Source organism: Pristis pectinata, chromosome 30 (genome assembly GCF_009764475.1).
Source record: "Pristis pectinata isolate sPriPec2 chromosome 30, sPriPec2.1.pri, whole genome shotgun sequence".
Lineage (NCBI taxonomy): Eukaryota > Metazoa > Chordata > Chondrichthyes > Rhinopristiformes > Pristidae > Pristis > Pristis pectinata.
Window position 1 is genome coordinate 20,959,209 of NC_067434.1, and position 27,727 is coordinate 20,986,935.

At 41.1% G+C, this 27,727-nt stretch overlaps 1 protein-coding gene across 1 annotated transcript; it reads right to left on the minus strand.

The window, feature by feature from the left end:
* Positions 1 to 794: 794 nt before the first annotated feature.
* Positions 795 to 27,089, minus strand: LOC127584674 (ferroptosis suppressor protein 1-like). Its single transcript, XM_052041538.1, has 8 exons — positions 26,915 to 27,089; positions 22,572 to 22,687; positions 22,326 to 22,445; positions 19,889 to 19,981; positions 11,499 to 11,607; positions 10,321 to 10,473; positions 6,132 to 6,332; positions 795 to 1,012 (listed from the first exon to the last, which is right to left on the minus strand). The coding sequence occupies exons 1-8, from the start codon at positions 27,087 to 27,089 to the stop codon at positions 858 to 860; spliced, it is 1,122 nt and encodes a 373-aa protein (XP_051897498.1). The 3' UTR covers positions 795 to 857.
* Between the last annotated feature and the right edge of the window lie 638 nt (positions 27,090 to 27,727).

Here is a 27,727-nt window from a genome sequence, read left to right on the forward strand (position 1 = left end):
TTTGCTCCAATCTGAACCTGAATATTTTAAATTTGGGTCATGTAACACCAGGGTCACATAACCCAGCTCCAGCCTCACCTACTCCCTCAACATAAAAATATCCCATGCACTATCTCACAGAAGAACAAGGAAGCAAACTCAGTCTCCCAGTCAACATTGTCCCCTCTTTCAACAGTACCTGATCTGATTATTTGGCTGTTATCACAGAGCTGTTGAATCTTGCTGTGTGCAAATTAGTTGATGAATTTCCTCATTTGCTACACTGTCTTTATTGGTTGCAATGTATTTTTGGGATATTTTGAAAGGGATGTTACTGGAATATATAAACATATCTCCTTTTGTGTGAAGCATTGCACATTGATGCTCCCTATCTCATATTCCCATCTATAATACTACATATATAAAGAAGTTGTATCTGGATGCATTTCCGGTCCACAAAACCTTTATTCACGTCATCTTGTTTTAACATTTCTCCATCAACTTTTTTGCTTCCAATTGTGTAAGTCCATGAAAAGTCCAGTGGTGCCAACTTTAAGTGTCTCAGTTTTCCCGATCAGTCTGTGGATAAACGTTTAGGCTCCAGCCAACTCCAACCTGCCTCCCAAACTGAATAAATTTCTAGAACACATAAAAATCAAAAAAATCCAACAAGGTCTAAGACTTTTAAACAAGCATGGATCTACGTCTGCATGCTCTGGCCCAAGTATCCCCGGCCTTTATTATACAACACAAACTTTATATATAGAAATTAGAAGGATTCAGGAAAAAAAAGGGATATAAACATTAGGCACTGGGTCACTGAATCAGACACTCTAGAAAGGGAGAATATATTTATATACTGTAGGAATTAAACTTCATTAGTTTGGCATCTTTTGGCCCATTTTTTTCCAGCTCGTCTTAACCAGCAGGTCCTTGCTCTTGATGTAAGTTACGATTAACTTCCCAACGTTGCAGCCACACATCTGACCAACGCCATCATTCCGACCCATTGTCACCATCATGTAAGGAGCACCTGAGATCAGAGAAGTGCACAACATCAGTTAGTGAGATGAGGAAGTAAGTGGCCTACATCGTTCAGTTTCTATGAAGTTCTATATCCAGAGGCAGCTATGACACATCTAAGATTCAAACAAAAGCAAGAAAGGATGGACGATGAAATGCAGTGTTTATGATGCTGTGAACTTAAGTTGGGAATTAATCTTGTTGCATGACCTCATATTCTCCTGGGACATAAAAGCAGACCATTTGGTCCAATGTCTGTGCTTTACCATCAATCTCATTTCCTCACATATGTCCTTGCACAGCAGCTCTCCCTGGATATTCCTGCCACCCACTTACACTGGCGGTAAATTCCAGTAACCAATTAATCCACCAGCATGTCACTGAGATTTGGGAAGAAACCAGATCATGCAGTTAGAGAGTGAGAGCTTGCAAACTCCACATAGACAGTGCCTGAGGCCAGGATTGAACTCAGGTCACTGAAGCAGTGTGGCAGTAGCACTACCTGCTGCTCCACTGTGCCCATCTTCATAATTTCCAGATCGTTAATGGAGCTGATGAAAGTGAACATCTTGCTAAACGCAGTCAGTGTTGACCATTGTCAAAGCAGTTCTGCAGGAAGATAAATTTCACCCTATTTTGCTTGTTTGGAAGGAATTGTTTTGTATGCCTTCTTTAAGCATCAGAGAAAATCCTCTGCAGAAGTTCCTTCACTGCCAAGTTCAAAAGCTTCTTCTACCACTGCAAAGTTGCAATTTATTCACTAACCATTTATGGCAAAACCACTTATACTCTGACAGAGATGAAATTTTTAATATGCTTGAAATCTATCTCATTACTTGGTTTACTGCCACATACAGTGCATACAAACAACACACTAAAAGGGCTATGGCAACCCAAAGCTCCTGGGTAACTCCTCAATTCCCAGATAATTTAGGGTCCTCTTGTCCTGAGCACTGTCATTGAAATTTCCTCAGTTTGGAAGGTCTGTTTTAGCTGCCTTGACATCCCAAGGGTCACCATGGACTAACACATGTAAATTCTGTGGCTACAAGAGCAGGTCATCCTATGACCAATGATTCATCTCCCGTCACCCAGAACCATCTACAAAGTAGAAGTCCCAGGTGCGATGAAGTCCTCTTGGCAAGGTAAGTGCAGTACCTATGGCACACAAGAAGCTCAACACCATCCAGCTCAAAACAATCTGTTTGGGGGTCTATCAACCACCTTACACTCACCCTAACAAACTGCAATTGATGTTGTGATACTGAATATTCTGAGAGAAAGTTTAGACAATTCACAATCACCGAAGGTTGCTTTATAAATTCCATCCAACAAGACAGAGGTTCAATCAGACCCAGAATTAGAATAAAAGGGACATTGTTTCCTTTTGATCCTGCTTTCAGTGCACATAGAATTTATGTAATAATGAGATTTGAAGTTATGGACTTTACCAACTTCCAGCTTCCTGTGGAATTAAAGCAGAGAGCTCAAATGATGAGCTAAAACATACCTCTCGCTGGTGGTTGCACACAGGAGGTTGCACAAGCTGGAGGGAAGATCCTGGTGCATGCACTGGATGCAGAGGCAGGTACACCGTATCACACACCTCAGCTATATGCCAGCCATGTAGTGTTGCTGACCTTGATTAAAAAGTAAGTGATTTGTTTATTTTTCTTTATTTTACTTTATCTATGTTTAAAATGAATTTCTGTTTAAGGAAATTGATTATTATTAATGTTTATTTTTGATGTAATTATTTAAATCTGTGTGAACTGTTTTCAAATATCTCTGTTTTTTTGACACAGGTAATCTGTCAAAGCCAACAGGATGGTTATGGGGGAGGAATTTAGGATGCACCAGTCGAGGTCTCGTTACCATTGATGCCTTGCTCTGTTTCACAGGCTGGCCATGAAATCCAGATCTCTAAATCAATTGATCTTACAAAGACACACAAGGTAGGTACAGCCACAGGAAACGTGCAGGTGATTGAGTTGGATCAAGTCCGATAAACCACACCCCAAAGTCTATCAAAAATACTCACTTGGAACATATTTCGTGTAATCACTTTTTCACGGAACTGATGATAAGCTTTCCTATTGGTTTGCACTTGTTTTTAAATATAAATTTTGCTTAACAATCATCCTTCAAAGTACTTCTTCACCTCCCCCCACTTCCCCACTAGTGATGGACAACATCTCCTCCAATTCCACCAACCCACTGTGGTACATTGTTCAAACAGCTACTCTCCTTGTGTAAGTTTGTACATGGACGTAGGGCAGATCAACAGGTAAAAATTTGACTGCACCATTTTTTTTTGCCAGGCACCGAATTGGCAACATCCCCATATACTGACAAAGGAAGCAAAAGTTAAAAGTCAGTCCTTTCAATGTTAGAATCTGGGTCTGAGTGAAGTTCCATGTTGGATGGAAATTAGAACCATCTAACCTGGTGCTCCTTGCACCAAGAAATTTTGCTTACACCGCATTTGATCACCTTCAGCTGCTTCATCAATGACCTTCCTTCCATCGTGAGGTTAGAAGTGGGCGTGTTGGCTGGTGATCAAACCCACTCACAACTTCTCAGCAAGTGAAGTAGTCCATGCCTTCATGAAGCAAGAGTTAACCCACATTCAGTCATGGATTGGTAAGTATCAAGTAACATTAATGCCACGTAAGTGGCAGGCAATGACCATCTCCAAAGAGTGTCTAACCATCTACCTTTGATATTCAATGACTTTGTCATGACTAAGTTTCCAAACATCAATATTCTTACTCAATGGTGACAAGAAACAACTAAACCAGTCACAGGAATAATCTGGCTATTATATCATGCCAGAGGCTAAGTACCCTGTGGAGACTGACTTACCACCTGACATCCCAAAGTCTGTCCACCATTTACAAGGCACAACTCGGGAGTGTGATGGAAGATTCACCACTTGCCTGGATGAGTGTAGTTTCATCAACACACCGAGGCGTGGGAGCAGGCACCCAACCTCTCAGATTTTGTTCTGGACAGTCTGGGTCAGGAGTCAACTGAGCACTTTACTTAGACTGATGTCCTGGCTACTTTGAGTATGAGGAGGATAAGGTCAGTGAACTCGTGGCACAAATCAGTACAAAGGGGTATGATTTAGTGGCCATTACAGAAACGTGGTTGCAGAGTGGAGATGAGTGAGAATTAAATATCCAAGGGTATCAGGTAATACAGAAGGATAGGCAGAAATGTAAGGGAGATGGGGTAGCACTGAGATCAGGGCGATAGTGAGACACCATATAAGATCCAAGGCTCAGAATGTTGAGTCCATCTGGGTAGAGATTAGGAATAGTAAAGGGGAAAAGTCACTGGTGGGAGTTGTCTATAGGCCACCGAATAATAACATTCCAGTGGCACAGGCAATAAACCGAGAAATATTTGACGCATATAAGAATGGACTGGCAGTGAAACTGGAAGATTGGGAAAACTTTAAAAAGAAATGAAGAACCACTAAGCAAGCAAGAAGGAAAGGGAAGATGAATTATGGAAGTAAACGAGCATAAAATATAAAAACAGATAGTAAAAGATTTTATAATTATATAAAGTGGAAAAGGGTGGCTAAAGTGAACGTAGGTCCCTTGGAAGATGAGAAGGGGGATCAATATTGGGTAATGTGGAAATGGCCAAGGCCTTGAATGACTATTTTGTGTCGGTCTTCACGGTGGAGGACACTAACATGCCAAAGAGAGATGTCATGGATGCGATGGGAGGTGAGGACCTTGATACAATCACTATTACTAAAGGGGTAGCGATGAGCAAACTAGTGGGCCTGAAGGTAGTTGAGTCCCATGGTCCTGATGGGATGCATCCCAGGGTACTGAAAGAAATGGCGGAAGTTATAGTAGAGGCACTTGTGATAATTTACCAAAATTCTCTGGACTCTGGGCAGATCCCGACGGATTGAAAGACAGCGAATGTCACGCCACTGTTTAAAAAAGGATGTAGGCAAAAGGCAGGTAACTATAGGCCAGTTGGCTTAAAGTCTGTAGTCAGGAAAATGCTTGAAGCTATCATTAAGGAAGAAATAGTGAGACATCTGGATAGAAGTGGTTCCATCAGGCAGGCACAGCATGGATTCAGGAAGGGCAGATCCTGTTTGGCAAACTTACTGGAGTTCTTTGAGGATATAATGAGCACAGTGGATAGAGGGGAACAGGTGGATGTTGTATAGTTGGATTTCCAGAAGGTGTTCGATAAGGTGCCTCATAAAAAACTTATCCATAAGATATGGATGCATGCAGTTGGGAGTAATGTATTAGCATGGATAGAGGACTGGTTAACCAATAGAAGGCAGAGATTTGGGATAAATGGGTGTTTCTTTGGTTGGCAATCAGTGGTGAGCAGGGTGCCGCAGGGGTCATTGCTGGGCCTGCAACTGTTCCCAATATACATTAACGATTTGGAAGAGGGAACCACGTGTAGTGAATCTAAGTTTGCTGATGATACTAAATTGAGTGGAAAACCAAATTGTGCAGAGGATGCAGAGAGTCTGCAGAGAGATATAGATAGGTTAAGTAAATGGGCTAGGATCTGGCAGATGGAGTACTATGTTGGTAAGTGTGAGATCATCCACTTTGGAGGGAAAAATAGAGGATCAGATTATTATTTAGTTGGTGAAAGATTGCAGCATGCTGTTGTGCAGAGGGACTTTGGAGTGTTTGTGCATGAATCGCAAAAGGTTGGTTTGCAAGTGCAGCAGGTTATCAAGAAGGCAAATGGAATGTTGGCCTTCATTGCTGGAGGGATTGAATTTAAGAGCAGGGAGGTTATGCTGCAACTGTACAGGATACTGGTGAGGCCACACCTGGAGTACTGCGTGCAGTTCTGGTCTTCTTACTTGAGAATGGATATACTGGCTTTGGAAGCGGTGCAGAGGAGGTTCACCAGGTTGAATCTGGAGATGAGGGGGTTAGTCTATGAGGAGAGATTGAGTCGCCTGGGACTATACTTGCTGGAATTCAGAAGAATGAGAGGAGATCTTATAGAAACATTATTAATATTCCCATAAAGTATCAGGAACAATTTTACACTATAAGTGATGCTATATCAATGAAAGTTGTTTTTAACCTTTTGGTGTGCATTTCTAGCATATCTACCTGGTTTGTATAGTTCCATAGGCTCATGTTTAAGACTATGGATGATATTTTTCACGCATGTAATTGCTTGGAACTCAGCAGTGTAAGCTGATTTATGTTCATTCACATGTGCACAGTCTCCTATCGCAAAAACAACCTCCATTCCCTTCACTTTAAGATGTTCATCGACTATTATTGCTTCATGTTCAGTGAGGTTACCTTCTGTTAAAAAGAAACAGAGGTCACACAACTTACTCCTCTCATAAACCTTCTCCTATTGTAAGTCTTCATGGCTGCTGAATCAAGGGTGAGGTGTGGGGAAATTCCCCAGGTCAGGCACTGTGAATATCCCCAAAAAAATCAGTAAGGTTCCTTTACACATGCAAGATCTAACTAATAATAACCACTTAGTTTCTGTATGCAACTTAGACCTGCCCAGGAAAATCCACCATTGAAGTTCAGTAACAAACTATTTGTTTTTGGCATACGTTCCTTTCTGGTTTAGGATGTTGTTCAAAAGATAAAAGAAACACCAGCATAAGATGCATTCTTATTGTCAGGTTATTTAACCATTAAAACACTACTGATGGTCCAGATACAAGGAAGCACAATGGTTGATTTCCCTGAAGCAGTGAGATCAGTCGCCAGTGAATCTCTGTCCATGATGTTGGTTGAGCGGTATGTTAGCCTGCACCCTGGGAGAACTTCCCTGCTCTTCAGGTAATTGGTGTCTGTCCTCAGTGGATGTTCTTTGTGTCAACTCTCTGCCCAGCAATTGCAAAGTTGCTTGATGGTTCAGGAAGGCTGTAGGTTGACAGACCAAGACACGGTCAAATTCAAATGACTTCAACAACTGTACCATTAAGAGAGACACTTGCAGGAAAACAATAATTTGATTATTGACACATTTTCACATTAGACTCAACCTCTATTATTCTCTCAGGTTGTTTATGGATAATATGGCATTGCAGCTTATTGAAAATGATCCCATGGCAACAAATTGAGGGGAATAACCACTGGATGAACAAAGGAAGAGAATAGCAAATAATGGGTGGGATCAAACAAATCACTAGAGTGCTTCTGCAGTGGTTTTGGAAGGTGGTCAAGTTAGAGAGAACCAGTTGATTGGGTTGACACTAACTGCCTGGCACCTAGCGGAAGTGGCCTGATTAAAATTAGACTACAGGCACAAGTTTCAAGAATGGAGATTTAAAACATCTAAAGTGATGGAAAAATGAAGGAAGCCTTTCAACGTGGAGGAAAAATCTTCAAGAGTTGGAATTAGGGGCACTGGTCTCACTCACAAACAACAGAGGTCCCAACACTGATCCTTGCGGAACACCACTGATCACGGACCTCCAGTCAGAATACCACCGCCCCCCCCCCCCCCCCCCCACTACCCTCTGTCTTCTATAGAGTCATAGAGCACTACAGCACAGAAACAGGCCCTTCGGCCCATCTAGTCCATGCCGGCCTGGTTTTCTGCCTAGTCCCATCTACCTGCACCCGGACCATAGCCCTCCATACCTCTCTCATCCATGTACCTATCCAAACTTCATTTAAATATTACTATTGAACCCCCATCCATCACTTCAGCTGGCAGCTCATTCCACACTTGCACCACCCTCTGAATGAAGTAGTTCCCCCTCAGGTTCCCCTTAAATATTTCACCTTTCAGCCTGAACCTATGACCTCTAGTTCCAGTCTATGGCCAAGCCAATTTTGAACTGAATCTACCAAGTCTCTATGGATCTCCTGTGCCTTAATCTTCTGGATCAGCCTAACATTTGGGACCTTGTCAAAAGCTTTACTCAAGTTCAGGTGTGCAGTATCCGCTGCCCTGCCGCATGAATCATCTTCATCACTTCCTAAAAAAGTTCAATACCTTTGTCACCTCCTCGAAAAGCTCAATCAAGTTTGTAAGACATGACCTCCCCTGCACAAAGCCATGGGAGTGTATCACAAAGCAGAAACAGGTTTTTCATCCCATCAAGTATGTATCGGCCATTTTATCCCTATAGACTGCCCGCTCCAGTCTCACTCTCATGCTCAACTCGTCACATTTCTATTTGTTTCTGGTAATTAAAATGAATTTTGGGCCCTGCTCCCACAGCCAATCTTTCCCAAAATTCTACCTTCTAATCTTAGGTATTGAGAAAATGCTTTCTTCCTACAACAGCTATGTTGAATGACGCTGAATTACGGATAATTTTGTAATAAGATTCATATTTGTTTAGTGTTGCCAGAACCATCAGGGAAAAAGATACTTACTCTATGGATAGAATGGCTCGGAACTCCAGTCTCAGAGACCGAAGGACAATATTACGAAGTCACTCCATTTCCCAGTCCCATGGTGTTGAAATTTAAGTTTATTATATTACTACAGAACCTTGGGGTGGCTGATCTCTGGGACAAACATATGGCAAAAATTGATCTTGTTATTTCAGTTATCATTACATATCCATTAAGCAACTTAAATGTTCACTTTCTCACTAAAATTTACAAGATTTAGTGTAGCTGAGTACAGGGTAAAACTTAGCAATGGACACTGTTATGAATGACAAGGGTCACATTTTCTAATGAGGATGGACTCCAAAGAAAAGTGTGATCATGCTGAAATAATAGCAACTAGACTAATGATAGAACCCGTCAATTTTTAAGGAAATAATTAGAGGAAAAACCATAATATTGTGGAAAAGATTGTAATATCATTGTGCATTTTAGTTCATTAAGCGGTAGGGTGAAGCATAAGACAAAAATATGAGAGACAAAGGTGTTTGACAGGAAATATCTTGATCAAGAGGAACATCTGCTCTGCTTCAGCCTTCTTCTGTGCCTTAGCATTCCCCGTGGATGGAATCAGCCAGGATCTCAGGCTCCCAAAGAATCGAAGAAAAGTGAACTATTTCGACACTAATCTGGTCTGGTAGTTTGGATGGATGAGTAGAGACAACTGAAATAATGAGACCAACTTTTGTCATCTGGTTGTCCCTAAGGTCAGCAACCCCAAGTGCTTCAAAAATGTATTATCTTTGCAACATAATAAACTAAACGGTGGACACAATGTGAAGTCATTGTGCAATAGGTAGATAATAGGGACAATCTACCTCAGAACTGAACCAATTAACAAACAGCAGACACTCATTCATGCACTGATAATATTTACTAATGGCATTATCAGTAGGTTCTTAAAGGATAAGGTTAGACTCAAATAAAAGACAGAGGTGGAATTGGAGCACTATGTACCTCTAACTAATCAGGTTTGACAAAAGGAAACTATTGTTAGCATTAATTCCAAGAACACTCATTGTGTAGGGTTATTTGATTGCTCTAATTGGTTGCAGATGGAATAATTTTTGGATTTAAGATAGGAAAGAGTCACAAGGCAGACTATTCATTTTCTGTGTCCTCTCCATCTTCTCTTGCAAGACTTCCAATCATCTGGGACCTTCTGTTTAAATTGGGAGTATCAGACTTGGCGCTTTTGACTATTAATCAGCACCTCTGAGTTTAACTAGGTATCTGAACATCTGGCAAAGATCTGTTCTTCAGTTAGGCTGAAACATTAGCTTGAAAGGAGCAGTAATGACTTGAACCATCGTAACCATGTTCTAGGATAACAATTGTCATGCATCTGTGGAAATGCTCAGAAAGTAGTGATATGCCATCAGAAGCAAACTCACAGCATAAACTTCGGTACATGGAGAAATTCAAAGACAAAAGTCAGATTCTTTATACAGTGTGCCTGCTGTCCATTAACATTCTGTACTTAATATTGTTTACTACTTAACTCCAGGAATTTTAAGTCATTATTGTTTGAGAACAAAAAATAGAAATTTAACACCCCAACCTCTACCTCATATATATCCAACTCTGGAAATATTTTTAAAGTATCTTTAAATACAGAAAAATATACAGACGAGATTGTGCTGCTATCATGTAGAGAAACCATGAATATTTGACAAAGTTACCTTTTATACTTCAGAGCCGCATAGATCTTGATGGAACAATTCCTCTCGTGGTTATGGCATAAAGGCAAGTCACATGCAGTTAAGATTCTTTATTTTAACAGTAATAGTCAGCCAATGCTTTGCAAAGAAAGTGGAGTATGCATCACCATGAAACAAAGAACAGAGATTCAGCACAAACTGTGCCACAGAGACGTTATAAGATCTTATATAAATTATAACATATCATAATTAGAACTTACGGAGAGCGTTGGCATATGCAGAAGAATTAATCTTTATTCCAGTGCAACAGATAACCATGTCTGTTATGATCTCCTGCCCCTTGTTTGTCACCACCTTAATGTCTTTCTGTGCCTTATTCAGAACTAGTTCTGTCAGGTTATTGACTTTATGTCCTTTTGGAAAGAGCAAAATGCAAAATATGCTGTGATTCAGATTGTCAGACAATCGTGCTTCTTGTAGTCAATTGTCATTTCCTGGAACCAATAAAGATGGAAATTATTATTGGGAGAGGTGGTGTCTCTGTGCCACTGAGTGGTTGGATAAGAGTCCACAGGCATAACTTTTTGTCAGCTTGGATACCAATCTTAAAAATGTTACTGCAGGAATATAGAGTGGAACCTGATATGTTACCCTAAGGAGGGAAGGAAGACTAGAGACAAAGATCTCTTTCATCCTTGGCTTGTTGTAACTATCGAGTAGTGGCCAGCTTTAAGAGTGGGGTGCCATTCGGAGAGAGGTGGAGACAGTCATTTACTCTTCCTTCTTGGTCGAGCAATGGTACATGGTTTAGTCCAACCTAGGTGGACTGTCTTGAAAAAAATAGCAACAGCAGTTTCAAGGAGACCTTTACGTTATGGGTGGAATGGGATTTTGCAAAGGTTCTTTAACAATGTTTACAAAGGGAATAGGTGATGAACTCTGAACCCCTGAATTACAGGGCTAAACTGAAGGAGATATATTTCTTTAAAATTTATTGCTACCCTCTTAACCATCGATAGGTCTTCAAATGATGCATTCTTCTCCTTCTCAAATGTCTGTTGATCTGCTCACTTAGAACATTCAGAATATACACCCATAAGGTGAAGTATTTCTTAAGAGTGCAGAATAAATTATATTTCATTAAACCAGGCTCTACATTTCTTCTTAAAGGGCAACATTTGCCTATTTTATATGGACTTGAAATGAGGGTCAACTTTATAAATAAAATAAAATAAAATATGTGAGATGAAACACACTGGAAAACTAACATTATTGCTCGAATGTTTTCCATAATTATGGGAGTTCAGCGGTTAGGTTGTACATTTTCATTGTGACAGAATAAGTAAATTTCATTACATTCATTCCATTAGCTGATTTAATAATTCCCAGAAATAACAGCTTTACCCCTACATTATACTGTTGATTGATGTGACATTACCTAATAGAAGATGGGCCCCTTTATTCACAAGAATTTCTTTCACTCCTCTCCTAACACTGGGTAAAACCTCAGAATCGCCCAGAGTATAAGTGGAATGAATTAATGTTACCTGGAAAGAAAAAAGAGAGAGGGTTAAATGAGTTATGCAAACATTATCCAGTTTAATTTCCCGCATGCCATGTTTGTAGTCAATGGTTCAATGAATTTGCAATAGATTTCCGCCTCTTATCAACAGTGAGGCAAAACCAGTAATCAGTGCACATGGAGGAAATTCAACACTGAAATTTAACACACTTGATGCTCAAAATATTGCTCAGAATTTATTTTGCTGCAGAATACTGGAAATCTGAAATAAAATGCAGGAAAGTTGCTTGGTTGTCTCATGAGGAAAATCTTTTTTTATGCAGTGAACAGTTATGTTCTGGAAGGGACTGCTGAGGGTAATGCAGAGGGAGATTTAATTGTGACATTCAAGATAGAGCCAGATAAGTACTTAAAGGAAAAGCATGGATAGCAATATCACAGCTGAATAAATGTTAGTAATTGGACTATTGACAACCGTTCTGATTTGGAAACAGATTAGCAGATGGAACAAGTACCTTCTGAGAAAATTTAAAAGGATTATTTTTTTCCAAAACAAAACCCATGGAGCAGAATTTCATTAAGTTTACTCTGTTATCAGGTTTTAAACCCACAACCAAAAGATGCATTTGTAAAGTATTTTTTAAAAATCTGTCTTTCAATATAGTGATCAACTGAGCTTCCACAACCATTTTAGTATAAACGGAATTCATAGCCATGCAGCAGGTTATGGGAAGAGCAGCTTGTTGCCCCTGCTCCAGGAGCTGACCAGATTTTCTTATCTGGAAATATCATGATACTTACACTTACAAAAAAGGATTAGTCAAAATTTCCCTAAAAACTGCTGGAATCCTTATTCCTGGATAGAATGACAGATGGCTTGGATAGACTATTTATAGGAAGAAAAGTTTCCTTGCAAACTGTCCTTTTAAAGGTATCCAAACAATCACTTTTTCTTAAGGTAACTCTGGGGTAAACTAATAAAGATCTTTCAAATGATGAAAGGCTTTTGATCGAGTGGTTATAGAGAACATGTTTCCGCTTGTATAACTAAAAGCCAGAAAAATAAGAGTGAACCAAAAACTCCAACAGGGAATTTAGAAGACTTCTTTACCCAAATGACATAGAAATTTATAGCACAGGAGTGGATGAAGCAAATAAAATTGATGCCTGCAAAGGGAGTATGGGCAAGCTACAAGAGAGAAGGGAATTGAGGGTTAAGATGATAGATTTAATTCAGGAAAGACAGGAGAAAGAGTGGAATATAAATGCTGGCATGAATTGGTTGTGCTGAATGCTGTATTTCCCATGTAAGAACTTGTCATAGAGTCATACAGCATGGAAACAGGCCCTTCAGCCCAACTGGTCCATGTCGACCAAGATTCCCATCTAAGCGAGTCCCATTTGTCCTTGTTTGGCCCATATCCCTCTAAACCTTCCCTGTCCATGTACCTGTCCAAATGTCTTTTAAACATTATTATTGTACCTGCCCCAATCACTTCCTCGAGCAGCTTATTCCATATACGGACCACCATCTGAGTGAAAAAGTTGCCCCTCAGGTTCCTATTAATCTTTTCCCTCTCATCCTAAACCTATGTTCTCTAGTTCTCGATTCCCCAATCCTGGGAAAAAGTCTGTGTGCATTCATCCTATCGATGCCCCTCATGACTTTATACACCTCTGTAATATCACCCCTCATTCTCCTACGCTCCAATGAATTGAGTCCCATTCTGTTCAACCCCTTTCCATAACTCAGTCCGTCAAGTCCTGGCAACATCCTCATAAATCTCCTCTGCACCCTTTCCAGCTTAATGGCAACTTTGTCCCTCAGTTGAGCCTACCAGCGCAAGCAATCTCCACGGTAATTCATTCATCAGATTTGCCAACTATTATTTATTATGCTGAAGATCTTTGATGTGCTGAGCAAAATACTGACCATTGGAATTGTGCCTCAGAAGTCCTGAGGTAAAGAGTTGGAGTTCTCTCAGGTTAAGGCTTAAACTTGAATAACTGATACTAACCCCAAGCTCAATAGCTCTCTGCAAAGGATTAAGGGATGAATTTTAGCCAAGACGAGACAAAGCAGCCCCAGGTAGTTGGAGCAGGACTCCATGCTGTAACTCAACGCCTGTAAGAGATTACTAAGAGAGCCATATGGAAACCAGAATTAGTCACCTGAAACAGCAGGCAGCTTCTCAAGAAACAGTGGCTAATCACACCACAGAATAAATCCAGTCTTAAAGTCATAATGTGGAACATATGGCAGAGTGAAATCTGAGATCGTTGTTGTTGACTACATCTGTGCTGGATCTGTAAAGGCCAAAAATATTTTCATTTGGCAGGCTCAAAGTTCTTCAGTGCTGCTGTTGTCTGCACCAGGCTTACTGAGCTGATAGTTCAATCTCAACAAAATCCATTCATGGTACCATAGACTGGTACCAGAACAAAACAGCAGGAAAGTTCTAAATGAATGCTGTTGCAAATTTTAATCCTAAATTGAAATGATTATAAATTACCATAAGAAATGTGCAGAATGATAGGGAAGCAAAAAACCATTTTACTAAACTGAACAAAGTTGAAATGAAAGGGCTTGATTGTACAGGGTAATAATGGTGAAGGTGTTAGCATTCAGTGCCATATCCCAAGTAACTGACAGGAAATTGGGGTTTCTGTAGATGAACTAACTCACAAGTCCAGATATAGCTGAAAAATTTTCATTGTTGGGTAATGGGTTCAGATCCGAAGTTGGATTCTTGATGGAGTTCAGTGAGAGAGAGGGAATCTGGACTGGATTCCCAGCATTTATATTCCACACTCGCCAGAAGAATCTGTGTCAGCTTGTGGGGTTGTGGGTCACGGAGCTTCTCGCCTTGATTTAAATGGAAGGTGATAGCCGAGAAAGCCTCAAGTTGGGGTTTGGTAACTTAAATCATTTTTAGAAGGCTCATTGATTTAAAAATACCTATAAGTCTTTCCAAGAATTTTTAAAAATTGTTTATTGATTTGTATTTTTAAAACATTTAAAATAATTTAAAAACAGATTTATGGTTTTATTTCTTCTTTAGGTTTAGGTTTTTCACTTAAAAATTCTTTTTTTAAAAGATTTTCACTTGCTTTGAATGTTTTTGACTGTCTTAGAAAATGTTTTTGAAAGATTTAAATGCTTAATTGTTCCATGTTTGTGGTCATGACTTTGCTGGCATTGAACCTTTCCCTAACTTTATGGATAGGGCTCACATTTTCCAGTACCTGTGATGTTGCTTATGACATGGAGACACGATTGCTCCACAGGGCTTCACCATGCAGAGCCCACAATATCACTTGATCTGCTTTTTTATAGCTGAGAACAGCAGTGAGCTGAGGGTACTTACTGCTGACTGCAAATTCCCCACATGATTTTCTTTCTGCTAGAGACAACTAGAGATATGTGTATTTAAAATCTTTGCATGAGTGTTTGCTCAGCCCATCCCAAATCCAGTGTCAAGTAAGTACATGGCTATCTATTCAAGATTTTGGCTTATGGATAATTTGGTAGATGCACATCAGAATCCCTGTCCTGATAAACTGTAGTCACCCCACATAACAGGAAAACAGAAGAACTAGATAAGTCTGCAGTGCAGTGGATAAGTCAACATTTTTGCATAAAATTAATGATGCTAATTCTGACAGAGTAAAAGGCAGGTAACGTTCTCTGGGTGTTTGTTTATTTTGTCTGCTCAGTCCTGGTTTAGTTACAGGGAATGGGGTCACTGAATTGCTAATTCCATTAATATCCTGGCTGGTTTCTGCCACCTTTCATTTTGACCTGTTCCCAAGTAAGCAAGGCTCAATTTTAGTAGAGACATAGAGTTGTGCAGCACAGAAACAGACCCTGCAACCCACCACATCAATGCTGATCTTTTTGCCCATTCTTTATGCCTGCATTAGGTCCACATCCTTCTATGCCTTACCTATTCCAGTGCCTGTCTAAATGCCTCATAAATACAGCAATTGTATCAAACTCCACTACCTCATCTGGCAGCAAGTTCCAGATACCAATCCACTCTCTTTGTCAAAAACTTTCCCCTCAAATCTCCTTTAAAACTCCTTCCTCTCACTTTAAACCAATGCCCTCTTGTTTTTGGTACTGCTACCAGGGGAAAAGATTCTGACTATTTACCCTATCTATGCATGTTATAATTTGATATACTTCTATTAGGTCACCCCTCAGCCTCCTTTGCTCCAGGGAAAATAAAAGCAGCCTAGCCAATCTCTCCCCATTTCTAAAGTCCTCCAATCCAGGCAATGTCCTGGTGAATCTTCTCTGCACTCTCTCCAGCACAACCACATCCTTCCTATGGTGTGCTGACCAGAAATGCACAAAATACTCCAGTGTTTTGTAAAGTAACATTCCAACTTTTATATTCTATGCCCCGACATATATATCTCGTCATCATCCTGCCTAACTGTGTTGCCACTTTTAGGGTCTATGGACTTCAATCCCAAGGTCCCTCTGTTCATCGATATTCCTTACTGTCCTACCATTTACTGTATATGCCCTACCCCATCTGAGTTCCCAAAATGCATTACCTCACTGTTACGTACCAGCAACAACAGAAACACACTGAGTCATGTATAAGTGTTGAAGCTATTTTATTAATAACTACTTGTGGTAATAAGAAAAACAAAAACATTAGATGTTAAACATTAACCCCAAATTGAATAAACTCAAAGTGTGTGTGTGGCAAATTCCCAAACCCCCAAGTCTAGGAATAGTTCTCAAAGTTCAGTTCAGCAAGTCATCAGGTGAAACGTGAGCAAAGGCTTTTGCAAAACCGCCGACTGAAGAGAAAATGTAGAGAGAATGTAGAGAAATTACGAAATCCACATGTTCCACGATGGAACCCATACGACACATCAATCTCTGATGATCTCCACTGCTTTGTTCCAAAGTATCTGCCACACCAAAGGCATTCAATACGTGGCCACCCACAGAAATACCTGTTTTCCAGTACAGGTTGACGACAAAGTGGACTCCACTTGATTGCTCCAAAAATCCATACGTGGATTGTAGTGACAGACACAGCTATTGTTCTTCATCCATTGATACGGAGACCAGCAGTCAGTGTCTCTCTCTCTCTCTCTCTCTCTCTCTTCTCGACTCACTTTGACTCACTGAGCAAAACAGCCAGCACGTTGTTACAACCTTGCTGTCTTGATGACACCACACACACACACTACTACTCTACTATCCAGGTGCCTTAAAGGGACAGTCACCAAATAGCAACCTGACTTGTAACATCACACTTGCTGGGATTAAATTCCATCTGCCAACACTCCGCCCAACTTTCCATCTTATGTCTATCCTGCTGCAGCCTAAGACAACCATCCTCACTATCCACAACACCACCAACCTGCATGTCAGCCACAAACTCATGAATCATATCTCCGACATTCACATCCAAGTCATTAATGTATATTACATACAACAAGGGTCTCAACACTGATCACTGTGATACACCACTGGTCACAGACTTCCAATCAGAAAAATCTCATTCCACCATTGGCGTCTGGCTCCTATCACCAAGCCAATTTTGGATCCAATTAGCCAGCTCAGTTTGGATCCCATGTGCTTTAACCTTCTGAACCAGCCTACCATGCAGGACCTTGCCAAATGCCCTACTAAAGTCCATATAGAAAATGTCTACCGCCCTACCTTCATCAGTCTTTAAACACATTGATTGAAGTTTGATGACATAATCAAGCCCCCTGTAGAAATTTCAACCCCAGCCCAGATGTGGAAGTCACTTGTGATTAAGAGTTCTTAAAAGGTTGTTTCTTTCCTGCAAAAAACTCTCCATGGCTGGTCTGGAACAACCAGGAGTTCTCCTTCAGGCCTGGAGAGGAGGTTTGCTCTCTCCTGGCCTTCACCCTCAATCATGTCTCCAGTAACTGTCTCTGACTCCTGCTGCCTTTCCTTTGGTGCTGTGGTATATCCACTCTAACCTGGTGCCCAGGACCACCTCGGGATGGGCAGCTGATGGCTGCGTTATGGGTGAGACTCATAGTAAAGTTTGATTCCTCTGCCCACCAGTGCAGCCTGAATCCCACTTCCAGTTAATACCCCCCAACGTTGCTCCAGTTGTGCTATATGATGACCTTGTATTCCAGACGTCTGGTGCACTCTAATTAATGTTCTAGACCTTTGTATCAGTAGTGACCAAGCCCTGAGGGCTCTTATGAGATGGCTGGGACCAAGACTGAGACAGACATTAGTGGCAGGGAGAGCTAGTGGTTCAAGGCTCAGTCTGGGCCTGAGGTTGAAATGATGTCAGAGCTGGATAAGGGGTGGTGAGGGGGTGGAGGAGTTGCAAGCAAGATCAGTGGTGATGTTGATCAAGTCTTGGTGGGGGTGCCGAAGATCTCTGATGTAGACATCAGGTCAGTGAGATCAAGTTCAAGTTTATTGTCATGAGCATACATGCCCAGGGTATAAATGCCATGAAAATGAGCTTTTAGCAGCAGCAGCACAGTGCATTACAAACAGGACAAACATAAATTACATTAAAAAATTAAGATAAATTATACATAACCTACACGACAAAATAAACAAAAATTACATTATGACATTAGTGCAAGTTGATGGAAATATAGTCCGAGGTTGAGTCAGGGTTTTTCAAGTTGGTTCGAGAACCTGACGGCAGTGGGGAAGAAGCTGTTGTTGACCCGTGAGGTGTGGGTCTTCAGGCTCCTGTACCTCCTGCCTGATGGCAGCATCGAGAAGAGGACATGGCCTGGATGGTGGGGTCCCTGATGATGGATGTCGCCTTCCTGAGAGATCACCTCTTGTAGATGTCCTCGATGATGGGGAGAGCTGTACCCGTGCTGGGACTGGCTGAGTCCCGCCACTCTCTGCAGCCTCTTGTATTCCTGTGCAATGGAGTTTCCATACCAGGCCGAGAGCTGGCACCAATGCATTGTGAAGAGCTAGTTGTCCTGGGAGTGCCCAACTAGTTGTCATGGGAGTGCCCAGCTATGTCCACTCAAAGGCCAACTCAACCCAATTACCCCCGCAATGTTCTTACATTTCATGGGAAGTGATTTCCTCTCTGCCATGAATAAAGAGGAAATTGCACAAATTGTTCAAGAGAGAATCATACCCAGATGTGTTCGGTCAAAATTTTAGAGAGGCACCATTTCAGCCAGAAATGGTCACAATCGTATTCCACTTGAGGAAGGAAATAAGATTTTCAGACTTTGAAAAAAAAAGTACCCACATGCTAATTTCTAAACCTGTATGTTTAGCCTTGATAGTGAGCATCCTAATTCATCAGGAAGTAGACTAATGTCTCTGGTATGTGAAATGCAGAGAATGAAAACAAACATAGGTCACCCACGGCAGTTCCACTGTTAGACAAGCATGGATCAAGGTTTAAATCTGTATGACACTGGGCTCAGATAAATACTTGGCAGACCAGGCAGCATTTGTGGAGAGAGTTGACTATCCCTCGGAACTCATTAAAGACTTCGTTTGGGGCATTTCTCTCTGCACTGGAACTGGGAGAATGGAGAGGAAAGCGAGGATCTAAAATATAAATGTCACTGTGCTAACAAAATGCTAAAGGCAACATAAGAGACTGCAGATGCTGGAAATCTGGAGCAACACACACAAACAACTGGAGGAACTCAGCAGGTCAGGCAGCATCTATAGTGGGAAATGGACAGTCAACATTTTGGGTCGAGATCCTTCATCGGGACTGGAAAGGAAGGGGGCAGAAGCCAGTATAGAAGTGTAGTATGTGTGGGGGGGGGGGGGGGGGTGGTGTGGGGGAAGGGGTGGAGCAAGAGCTGGGAGGCGATAGGTGGATCCAGGTGAAGAGGGGGGATAGGCAGGTGAGGGAGGGGGAGAGTGGGAATGACGTAAGTAGCTGGAAGGTGATAGGTGGAAGTGACAAAGGGCTGAAGAAGATGGAATCTGATAGGAGAGGACAGTGGACAATGGAATAAAGGGAAGGAGGTGAGGAGGGGAACTCTGCAGAGGGATGAGTGTGTGGATGATGGGCAGATTGAGAGGGTGGGAGAGGGGAAAGAGATGGGGTGATGGGGGCCAGTGTAAAATAAGGGGAAAAAAAGCGTTTGGGGGGAGTGGTTATCAGAAGTTAGAGAAATCGATGTTCATGCCGCCTGGCTGGAGACCGCCAAATTGGAATATGAGGTGCAGCTTTTAAGCTGGGACATGCAAATGTACCAAATTTCTCACATGAGTGAGCATTTACTACTGGGTAGCAGATCATCAAACAGAAGGCTTTTATGAAACTTTATAAAATTACCTCTTTGTTGGGGTAGTCAGTTTTGATCTCTGCTGCTAACTCTACGCCAGCAAGCCCACCTCCAACCACAACAATTGTTTCAGCTTTCTGAATCTACATAGAATGAGAAAAAGAATTTATATAGCACCTTTCACGACCTTAGTTGTCCAAAAATGCTCTGTGGTCAATTGAATACAGACTATCTTAATGAAAGAAATGCAAAAGTTATGCATAACCAGGTCCCACAAACATTAATATGATAAGGGATAGATCATCTATTTTTTTAAACTGACATTAGTTTGCAGAGATATAGTGGTCACTGGTTTTCTTTGAATAATCTAGCTGAGAAAACAGAGGATGTTTCTGTTTAATGTCTGACCCAAACAACAGCACTCCCTCAATACTTGACTGGAGCATCAGCCTGAATTAAAGACCCAAGTCCTAATGCGAGGCTTGAGCCCACAGCCTTCTAATTCAGAAGCCAGACTGCCAGCTTGTCTTATTGTATATCTATAACAACAATGATAAGATAAGATATCTTTATCAGTCACATGTACATTGAAACACAGTGAAATGTATTTTTCGTGGTGTTCTGGGGGCAGCCCACAAATGTCACCACGCTTCTGGCGCCAACATCACATACCCACAAATTGCTAACCCGTATGCCTTTGGAATGTGGGAGGAAACCAGAGCACCCGGAGGAAACCCATGCAGTCACGGGGAGAATGTACAAACTCCCTACAGACAGGGGCTGGAATTGAACCCAGGCGCTGGCGCTGTAATAGTGTCACGCTAACCACTACACTACCATGCCTGCCCTGAAGATAGCATTCAGCCAATTGAATCCATGTCAGCTCCAGAGGAACAATCCCATTATCCCCATTTCCCAGTATCCCATGACTTATATTAAGATGCACAATGAAACAGAGTAGATCACGAATAACACATGGAACATTGCAGGAATAACCTAATTCTTCAGGGAGCTTTTATTAGGCTCAACTAAATTTAATTAAACTATATCATGAATCACACATTACATAAATTAAACACAGCGGGAAAATATCTTGCCTATTTTATACATTTATTTTGTATATATCGCCCTGTTATAAATTGAATTTAGACCTGCCACTCCATCAATTATTAATATATATTTTTAATGTTTTTCTATTTCAGAGACTGCTCAGTGTAAGTTAGGTAAACATGGTGTAAATTAGGCCTGAAATGTTAGCTTGATGAATCTGTTTGGGGGAAAAGGAACTAATTATTACGGCTTGGTATGGCAACTGCTCTGCCCAAGACCGCAAAAAACTGCAGACACAGCTCAGCACATTACAAAAACCATCCTCCCCTCTAGGGACTCTGTCTACACTTCTCGCTGCTTTAGTGAAGCAGCCAACATAATCAAAGACCCCACCCACCCCAGATTTCTCTCTTCTCCCCCTCCCATCAGGCAGAAGATACAAAAGCCTGAAAGCAGGTACCACCAGGCTCAAGGACAGCTTCTATCCTGCTGTTATAAGACTCTTGAAAGGACCTCTTGTACTATAAGACGGACTCTGCACCTCACAATCTACCTTGTCGTGGCCTTGCATCTTATTGTCTGCCTGCACTGTACTTTCTCTGTAACTGTAACACTATATTCTGCATTATTGATTTCCCTTTGTACTACCTCAATGCACTGATGTGATGAAATTATCTGTGTGGATGGCATGCAGAACAAAGTTTTTCACCGTACCTTGGTACATGTGACTATAATAAACAATTTACCAATTTATATATTTGATGCAAATAGGGTTAAGTCAGAGCCCTAATTTTCCTAATTTTCTAATTTTGTAACTGATTAACTGTCAGAACAGAACAGATTCATCTGAGGACAATGCTTAAAAAAGAATAGTTTCATCAAAACTTTGCTGGATGAAATGCTTTTGCCTTCAGTAAAAAGGCAAGTAATCGACTCAAATGTAAGCAGATTCTTGGAGAATTTGGCAATGAAAATAACCAAATATCAGAGAAAAAAAATTATTAATTTACTTTTACAGACTGATTAGCTCAAGCACAATGGTTGTTGCTGGTGTTTCACACCCGAAGCAAAATCACTGTCTGAAAATTGCATCAATCGACACCAACACCGTCGTCATCATGTCCACCAATAATGAGGCAAGAAGAAGGCAGAGAGCAGTTGCAGATAGCCCCAGTTGTGTCTGAGTGGTAAAACAATGGATAATTGGTGATAATAGAATTAATCAATGCCTCGGGAGGTTCAGTGGTTGTGACACAGGCAATAAAAACTGGGCTGCATAAGGTTTCTATAGAAGGGAAATATCTATGTGAACCATATAGATATTTCCTATCCATTCTTTCTTGTGGAGTGACATGAAAATAAATAGCAATGGATAGAATAAAATGCACATCAGATAAACCTGCTGGAGTACCCAAATGTAATTCACATTAGTGTTACCTCCTTTACTAAATCTTCATACATCTGGATGGCAGTTTCTCTACTAACTGGTTCAATTAATTTTCCAGGGAAAGGACCTGTGCTTCCAGTTGCCAGAATAAGATGTGAATAATGTATGACCTTCAAAATACAAGAAAAGGCAATGTGTTTGTTGGGATTGAAATGTGTGATAATTAGCTTAAAGTCCAAAAATATATTTGACTCATTCCCTTATTAAAGGGTCAGAAATATCAGGGTTTTTTTTACCTCTCCATTCTCCATAATAACATCCTGGTCTTCCAGGTCAATGTCACTGACTTTGCCTTGTTTGAAGTTCTCTTTGAATGTCAAGTCGTATGATATGAATGTTTTCTTTGCAAATCCTAATTAAAAATATGCATGACAGCAGGTGGTATGAAAATATTAACAACAATGAGGTACAAGGAGGAAAGATATATAACCCATCAAAGTTACCTCTTCAAAAATACAGACATGATTGATTGTAAAGCCATTGAATATAAAGGATAGGTAGTTAGTCTTACATTAGAGATGGCCATTGTCTGGCAATTGTGTGATGTGAATGTTATCTATCACTCATTAACCCAGGTCTGACTATTGTGTAGGACCTGCTACATGTCGTTGTGATGCTTACTACAATACAAAGGGGCTTGGTGAGACCACACCTGGAGTACTGTACACAGCTTTGGTCCCCTTACCTAATACTTGCTGTAGATGGAAGCAGATACGATAGTGGTGGTTAGGAGGCTTTCAGGTAGACACATGAGTATGCAGAGAATGGAGGGATATGGATCATGTTCAAGTAGAAGATACTTAGTTTAATTTGGCATCGTGTTCAGCACAGACATCATGCGTCGAATGGCCTGTTCCTGTGCTGCACTATTCTATGTTCTATGGAGTGCCGGGAAGATTTACTAGACTGGTTCCTGGGATAGCAGGTATTCCATATGAGAAGAGATCAAGTTGGCTGGGCCCCTAGTCTCTAGTTTGATAGAATATGACGTGACCTCACTGAAACATACAAAAATTCTTTGAGTGCTTGAGAGGGTAGATTTGGAGAATATGCTTTCCCTCGCTGAGGCACCTAGAACTAGGGGGTCACAGTCTTAAAATTAGGGATAGGCTATTTTGGAATGAAATGAGGAGGAATTTATTCACCCAAAGGGTGGTGAGTCTTTGGAATTCTTTGCACTGGAGAACTGTGAAGACTCAGTTAGTGATTGCATTCAAAATTGCGTTTGATAGATTTCTTGGATAATAGACAAATCAAGGGATATGGGAATAGAGCAGGAAAATGGTGAGAGGTAGATCAACCATGATCTTACTGAAGATGGAGCAGGCATAAGGAACCAAATGGACTACTCAGAAACAGGAGTAGTCCATTTGGTTCCTTATGCTTGCTCCATCTTAACTTCCTTTGTTCTTATGCCTTCTTAGAACATAGAACATAGAACACTACAGCATAGTACAGGCCCTTCGGCCCACAATGTTGTGCCGACATTTTATCCTGCTCTAAGATCTATCTAACCCTTCCCTCCCACATAGCCCCCCATTTCTCTATCATCCATGTGTCTATCTAAGAGTCTCTTAAATGTCCCTAATGTATCTGCCCCCACCACCTCTGCCGGCAGTGCTTTCCACACACCCACCATTCTCTGTGTAAAAAACTTACCCCTGACATCCCCCTTATACCTTCCTCCAATCACCTTAAAATTATGTCCCCTAGTGTTAGCCATTTATTTATCTATTTCTTATGTTCACGTTTTTGTGAATTCTCTGAGGAATTGCGAATGGAATTGAACATTATGTAGTTATCAGTGAACATCCTCATTTCTAGTCTCAGGATGTAAGGAAGATCATTGATGAGGCAGACTATTCTTAGGACTAAGGAATTCCTGCAGTGATGTCCTTGAGCTGAGGTTAATGACTTTCAACAACAGCTATTGGAACCATCTTCCTTGTGGACATTTGACTCCAGGCAGTGGAAGGTTTCCCCTTGCTGCCCATTGACTTTGGTTTACCAGGGTTCCTTTATGACACAGTCAGTCAACTTCTGCTTTGATATTGAGGGCAGTCACCATCACCACACCTCTGGAATTCAGCTCTTTGGTCTATGTTCAGTTCCAGACCTCGTCAGAACTTTGGTGCATGTTTGGACCAAAGCTTTGATGAGATCTGAAGCTAAGCAGTTCTGTCAAAACTTAAACTGGGCATTGGTGAGCAGTCTATCAGTGAGTAAAATGCTGCTTGATAGTAGTTGATACCTTCCTCATTTTAATGATGAGTGAGATTAGACTGCTTGGGAGGTAATTAGTTGGAATGAACTTGTCTTGCTTTGGTGAACAAGACAGACCTGGGCAATTTCTGATTGTCAGGTAGATGCCAGTTACTGTACAAGAACAGAGTCAAGGCTAGTTCTAGAGTGAGGCCTTAACAGTACTTTGTCTGGGATGTTATCTGGTCCTATAGTCTTTACTGTAGACAGTGGTGTCAGCGTGTTTAGTGATATCACTTGCAGTGAATGGAATTGGCTGAAGACTGGCTTCTGTGGTGGTGGGTAGCTGAGATAAAATAAGGTAAGATAAGATTTTTTTATTAGTCACACGTACATCAAAACACATAGTAAAATGCATCTTTTGCATAGAATGTTCTGGGGACAGCCTGCAATTGTTGCCACGCTTCTGGTGCCAACATAGCATGCCCACAACTTCCTAACCCATATGTCTTTGGAATGTTGGAGGAAACCGGAGCACCCGGAGGAAACCCATGCAGCCATGGGGAGAACGTACAAACTCCTTACAGACAGTGGCCGGAATTGAACCCAGGTCACTGGTACTGTAATAGCGTTACGCTAACCGCTACACTACTGTGATACTTCATCCACTCAACACATTTGGCAGAAGATGGGTGAGAATATTTCAACCTTGCCTAAGTTCCACTATTCTTAAAAGTGAGTATGTTCGCGGAGCCTCCTGCTGTTCATTATTTGATTACTCACCATGCTTCACGACTAGATGTAGCAGAAGTGCACAGTTTTAATTTGATCTGTTGGATAGCTTAATTCTGCTTTTGCTGCTTAGCAAGTAACACTGTGTCACAGCTTTGCTAGGCTGCCACCTTATTTTTATGTGTAGCCTTCTGCACACTTCAAAGAACCAGAATTAAACTATTGACTTGTTACTAACAGTGAAGAAGGGACATGCTGAGCCATGGGACCCGGAACCAATGTTTAGGACACGCAGGGCCACTCCTTCCTGGTTGGATACCACTGTGCCTGCTGATAGGTCTGTTTTGTCAGTCAGATAGAACATACCCAGGTATTGTAATGGAGGAATCTGGAACATTGTCTGCAAAGTATAATTTTTTGAATATAACAACTTAAGATTGTTGCTTGACTATTGGGACAGATCTCCACCAACAACACACAGTGGCTGCAGTGTGTACCATCTACAAAATGCACTGCAATTACTCACCTAAGTAACCAGTAGCTCATCCCAAACCCATAAAGCCCTATCAAAAAGAAGGACATGGTAACACCACCATCTGCATGTTCTTCTCCAAGTCACGCACCGTCTGATTTGGGTATATGTCACCCCTCCTTCATCATTGCTGGATCTAAATCTAAATTATGGGAGTATCTTCACCAGAAAGACTGCAGTGGTACCTCACCACTACCTTCTTGAAGGCAATTAGAGATAGGCATAAATACTGGCCTTGCCAGTGATGACCCAGACCCCAAAACTGAATACAGGCATCCCCAGGTTAAGAACACCTGACTGATGGACACCCCTGCATAAGAACATGCTCCAATAATAATATTAAATTCCAAAGTCCAACATACATACGTACATTCCTTCCTACAAACAGCAGAACTAGTTTCTTCTCTCTGTCCACTTTGAGTCATTGTTCTTTCTTATCAGTCTTAAGTGCTTTTGATGACATTAATTACAATCCTGGGGAGGTGTGGTTATTATATCAAGTGATTTTTGTGTATTTTCTGACTTCTGGACAAAGTCAACTTATGGACGTCTGTAAAAACAGAACCTTTTCGTTACCCAGGGATGACCTGCATATCATTCATGTGATATTTGTGAGGATGACTTTGCAAGATTGCTGGGCTGGGAGTGACATTATCAGATCTGTATGTGGTGCCTGGGTTGATCCCGAATGGTTCATCAGTTTTATTCTTGATTTGTTTTAAGGTGGCAACCTCAATACAATGAAGTAGCTTGTTAGGCCATGTCAGGAGGGGCCTGAAGAGAGGTCCACATTAGTGGGTCTGGAGTCACCCAGTAAGGACAACAAATTTCCGCCTCTGAAGGAAATGAATGAACCACCTGGGTATTTACAACACTGCAGTAGTTCAATGAGACAAGATATTTTTAATTAAACTGACAAAAATGAAGCCAATGAACCCATCATAAGAGATTTCAAAGCCCCAAACAATTAAATTCCTTGTGAAGAAATAACAACCTGACTCACAATAATGAGTTAAGACTTTGTGCTTTCTGTAGTTTATGCTGATGTAACCTTAAACCATAGCAAAGCAATTAATGTTGAAATTTCAGAACCCTTATTTTCCTCCGATTTACCTTCCTGTACCGATGCTCTGAGAGCTCCCATGTTGTGGTGGAAGGCATACTTTATGTCAATCAGTGTATAAGGGATCCTGTGGTTTGACAACTGTTTTGCTGCAGCAATCCCTCCAAAGCCACCACCGACAATGACGACATGGTTATTTGTACCGACGGATAATTTCCCTCCCATTGCGTCTCTGTTCAAAGGAGAGAAAGTGGAAGAATCAAAACAGAAATCAAAAGCCTGCATTCATGGCGCATTCTCACAGCGTCAATAGATTGCAAACAATTTATAGCCGATTACATAGTAATATAGAAAACAGGGCAGTCAAACAAAAGCAGGATACACTCAGCAGGTCAAGAAGCACTTGTGGAAACAACAACAGAGTTAATGTTTCAGGTTGAATATCCTTCATCAGAATGGGGAAAGAGAGGAAACATGTTAGTTTTGAGTTGCAGAGAGGGCGGGGCGAGGGATGAATAGGACGAAGGGAATACCTCTGATAGGGAAAAAGTTTCCATTGCGATGATCTGTAAGTGAATTCATCCGGTTGATAGGTTAATGAGGGAGGTAAGACAGTGTTGGGATTGGGAGTGGTGTTTTATATCCACCCATCACTTTACAAGCAGACTAACTCCTGATTCTGGATGTAAGGCAGATAAGTGCATCTAAGGCAAGGTTAGATGAATGCATTTAATGTGCGTCATGAAGAAATAGAAGGATATGTTGATGAGGGAGTAAAAGGATCCTCCTTTGGAACATGAATGTTATCTTGGTCTAGTTGGGATGGATGGGTTGTTTATGTGCTGTAAATTCTGTACCTCAAG

What these genes read in the sequence shown, in the direction of transcription:
- LOC127584674 (XM_052041538.1), bottom strand. Translation starts at nt 27,089, where the DNA reads ATGGGAGGGAAATTATCCGTCGGTACAAATAACCATGTCGTCATTGTC. An exon ending in CAGAGCATCGGTACAGGAAG is followed by an intron (nt 22,688 to 26,914) that starts GTAAATCGGAGG and finishes ATTTTTAATTAG; the next exon opens with GATTTGCAAAGAAAACATTC. An exon ending in AGGGGCCCATCTTCTATTAG is followed by an intron (nt 10,474 to 11,498) that starts GTAATGTCACAT and finishes TCTTTCCAAAAG; the next exon opens with GACATAAAGTCAATAACCTG.